This window comes from Abrus precatorius, unplaced genomic scaffold (assembly GCF_003935025.1).
Source record: "Abrus precatorius isolate BTA unplaced genomic scaffold, Abrus_2018 Scaffold2, whole genome shotgun sequence".
Classification (NCBI taxonomy): Eukaryota; Viridiplantae; Streptophyta; class Magnoliopsida; order Fabales; family Fabaceae; genus Abrus; species Abrus precatorius.
Window position 1 is genome coordinate 29,992,813 of NW_020874362.1, and position 3,875 is coordinate 29,996,687.

Here is a 3,875-nt window from a genome sequence, read left to right on the forward strand (position 1 = left end):
ATTCCCACCGCACCGATGTTACACAATAATATCTTTGAATTTGAAAACCATACGTGTCAACAATAAACGAGTCGAATCCATCCAAAATAACGAACGTGGCAGATGCTATATAAGCTAAGGTGGTATGCGTAGTAAATCCTCACCGCTTAAACTCTCGGTATATATAGCACGATCCCAAACTCGTTCCCATCTCACTCATCTAAACATTCTTCTTCTTTTCTGAAGCATGGCTCATCAACAACCCCACCGAGACGATTTTGGAAATGCTCAAAGAACCTTCGACGTGCGTGACCGTGACCGTGATGTTCGCAAGAATGAGGAATTCGGAAGCAGAACTGCCACCGACCCAGTAAGCAACTACGCTTATGGAAGCAGAGGGAGTGGTGGATATGGTGCCCCAGGTGGAGGTTCTGATTATGGAGCCACTGGATTTGAATATAGTACTCAATATGGAACTACTGGTACTGCTCCTGGATATGGCTCTCCCGCTGGGTTCGATTCTAGTGGCACTGCTGTGTATGGAACCACTGGTGCTGGTGCGGGTCAGTGGGGAAGAGAAGCAAATGTGGAACGCGGTGGTGCAGGTGAACGGAACAGGAACAGGAACAGGAACAGGGACATGGACAGGGACATGGAGATGGACATGAACGTGAACATGGGTAGGGATCAGAAATGAATGAAGCTACTAGCCAGAAATAATAAAGTTGTTGTGTTGTACTTTCGTGGCTAGCAATAGTTGATAAAAACTTGTTCTAAGGCTAGTGCACGCGTAGTTTGTGTCTGGCTAAAAATAATATGCATGCGAGGAATCATATATGTAAGAAGAGTATGTACTAGCTAGCTAGCTAGTAGTAGTGATATGTTTGATGTTGCATGCTCTGGGTTGTGAGAAGGAAGTCTCTTTCCTTGAAACCAATAAAAAAATATATATAAATGTTGCGTCTTTGGTTTATGTGTTAAAATCTATTTCCTATAAATAATTTTGGTTTCAGAATACTGAAATACTGAAACAGTATGTTTGTGAAAGTTCATGTATACAGGGTCCTTTCCATAACTTGACTGAGAAGTGGTCGTTAACAGTACTCTATTTTGAATGTTTTTAACAATTCTTTAGTATTATAAAAAATGCGTACATTTTATTATTGAATATAATTATTTATGACTGTGAAACAACTGTTTTATACATTATATTATTGTTTTTTATATTGAAGTAAGTTTTATATTTAAAAAATTAAAATAACAAATATTTCTATTATTACATTAGATAATAGTAAGAGACATTTTTTAAATTAAAAATTATCAAATAAGTTATTTGAATCATGATGCACTGTTTCTACTGGTATAATTCAAATTATGATTGACTAAGATTGCAATTTTTTTTAAAATTACAATAATATCAATATTTATTTTGAAAAATTATTCTTTGATTTGATATTATTTGATGAGTCTAGTAAGAAAGAGATTAAAGGAGGTTATAGGATGGAGATGAAAAGTCGTGTTTTTGCCAGTAATATTCTGTTAATAATATAGTTCTGATGCATGACTCAAAATCATTAACTGTTATGACAGAGGATATAATTAATTACTATAGTAAAACTTGAATTTGGTAAAAAATATTTTTAAAGAATTATAAAATGTATTTTAATTTATTTAAATTATTTATCATCTTAAAAATTAGATAATAATTTGTTAATTTTATTGTCATTTCTAGATATTTTTATTAAATAAAATGAGATAATATAAATAAATTTGTTACTTTATTTTGACAATTTTATACAATGATTTTGTTAAATAAAAATACCTATGAAAAAGGTAATTATTTTTGCTTTATAATTTTTTTTACAAGTGAAGGTACTTTAAGCATTGAAGATCATAGATAAAAGTAAGAAAACTGCTTTCAGCTGTTAATTAGTACCGTGTTTTAAAAAATGTGAACAATTACTAATTTTAACTACTTTATTAAATAGAGGTTTTTTAAAATAAATTTTCAACGACCTAAAATAATTTATTAAAAATACTCTTAACGAGAAAGAAAATAACTCTGGAAATAAAAGTAAAAATTTAAATTTATAATATTAAAATTAATTTATATTCTAAAAGCAGTTTCATTCATTTTACTGACTAAATGAAATCTTCTGAAATCACTTTTAAAATATTATAGATAATTACAAATTGAAATTTCCCAAATCAACTCTGGTAAAACAAATTCTATTAAAATATAAAATAAATGAACAACGTACTCATCAGTCTAACCCAACATGTCCAGCAAGTATTTTGTGGCAAAGTGTGTGGCCCTTCTCATTTCCAACGCGGTCTGAGATCATCATCATGAGAGAGCCTTGCCAGCAGGAAAGAATTATTATTATATTTGAACACCTTTTTTAAGTCACTTTTTTATTATAAAAAAGTTAATTATTTAGTTAAGTGTGTACTAAGTATTTTGAAATTTGATTTTGAATTATCGTTATTTATAGTATAAATTTTGATTAGTGATTTTTATATAACTTTTGGGTTAGTTGAATTTTTCATCTTTTTAGTTTGGTCCATATTTTAAAACAAATAATTTTTTAAGTTAAAAAATTGACAAAGGGGCTAAATTGTGCAACTTTAAGAGTATAAGAATTTTTTTTGGCTTAAAAAATTTTAAAAACTAAAATTACACGCATGTCAAATTAAAAGAACAAAAAATGAAAATAAAATTTAAAATATTTTATTTTTTAAAATTAATTTTATGATAAAATGTACACAAGTTATCAATATCATAAAAATAAATTAAGACAATTAAAGTATTGCATTCTTTCTTGGTAAAAAACCACATTTCCTGATGTGGCAAACACGACTTTCTATTTTTGGGTCAAAAGCAAACATGAGTTTGAAGTGGTAGAGTGTAGATCTAAAGGTAGGCTAAATCATTTTTATATTTTGATTATTTATTGAGTAATTTCATTAAAATAGTAATATCCAACTTTATATTGGATCCATTAGTAAAAAGTAGGCTTAGATTGTTGAATGAAATGAATATGATATTTTATTCTAATAATGAGAATATTGAAATATATACCCATAAAATATATTATCATTATTAATTATTTCACCTCTCTGACTTAAAAATAATTTCCAATAAAATATTATAAATTAATTTTTGCTCAATATAAAATATTTAATATCTGAACCCCTATAATCTCAGTCAATATATAAATTAAAATGTCAATCTTCAAGACGCGTATCAATTAATTTGAACCGTTGGTTTATGTCCAATGATTTTCTACTCTTCGGCTGTGCAACGGTATGGGAATTGACTATAGTGTCAAAAATTGTGTCATATATGACATAGTAGTAGCTTGACGTGTACCACATAATTAAGTACACCTACTATAAAAAATAAATGCCTGCTACATATTATGTTGGAATCCTAAATGGAAAATTTTATGGTCTTCAAATTTTGGTTGCCCAATGCCAAATAAGAAAAAATAAATGTCCAAATGAAAATGAAGTTTATATTTAAAATAAGGACTTAGACTCATATTTCTTGTCTTCAATTGCCTACATTTGGCAGCTGCTTCATCAATGAAGTTGTATGTGTTGTCGTCATCGTTTGAGTTCAACAAAGACAAAACAAAACACATTGAATTAACATAAAGGGTTATTTATTGAGGGTTTTAAGGCTCTATAGTTTATTTATTGAGATCAATCCACTAATGCTGAGTTTAATGATGGAAATTAGTAAAATTATAAAAGACCATTAATTAAGACCCATCATTTTTATTCCTTGTTTAGTTTAATAACATTTATGCAATTGAATATGGTCTATGTTTTTGTTTTTGGATCTGATTAATAAATGATTGGAAGGTAAATAAAGGAAGAAAGAGAAAAAA

At 28.6% G+C, this 3,875-nt stretch overlaps 1 protein-coding gene across 1 annotated transcript; it reads left to right on the top strand.

The window, feature by feature from the left end:
- Window positions 1–226: 226 nt before the first annotated feature.
- Window positions 227–676, top strand: LOC113859795 (glycine-rich cell wall structural protein 2-like). The gene has a single exon (XM_027492481.1). The coding sequence runs from the start codon at window positions 227–229 to the stop codon at window positions 674–676; it is 450 nt and encodes a 149-aa protein (XP_027348282.1).
- Window positions 677–3,875: the final 3,199 nt, after the last annotated feature.

Coding starts and splice junctions, on each gene's coding strand:
- LOC113859795 (XM_027492481.1), top strand. CDS start 227: ATGGCTCATCAACAACCCCACCGAGACGATTTTGGAAATGCTCAAAGA.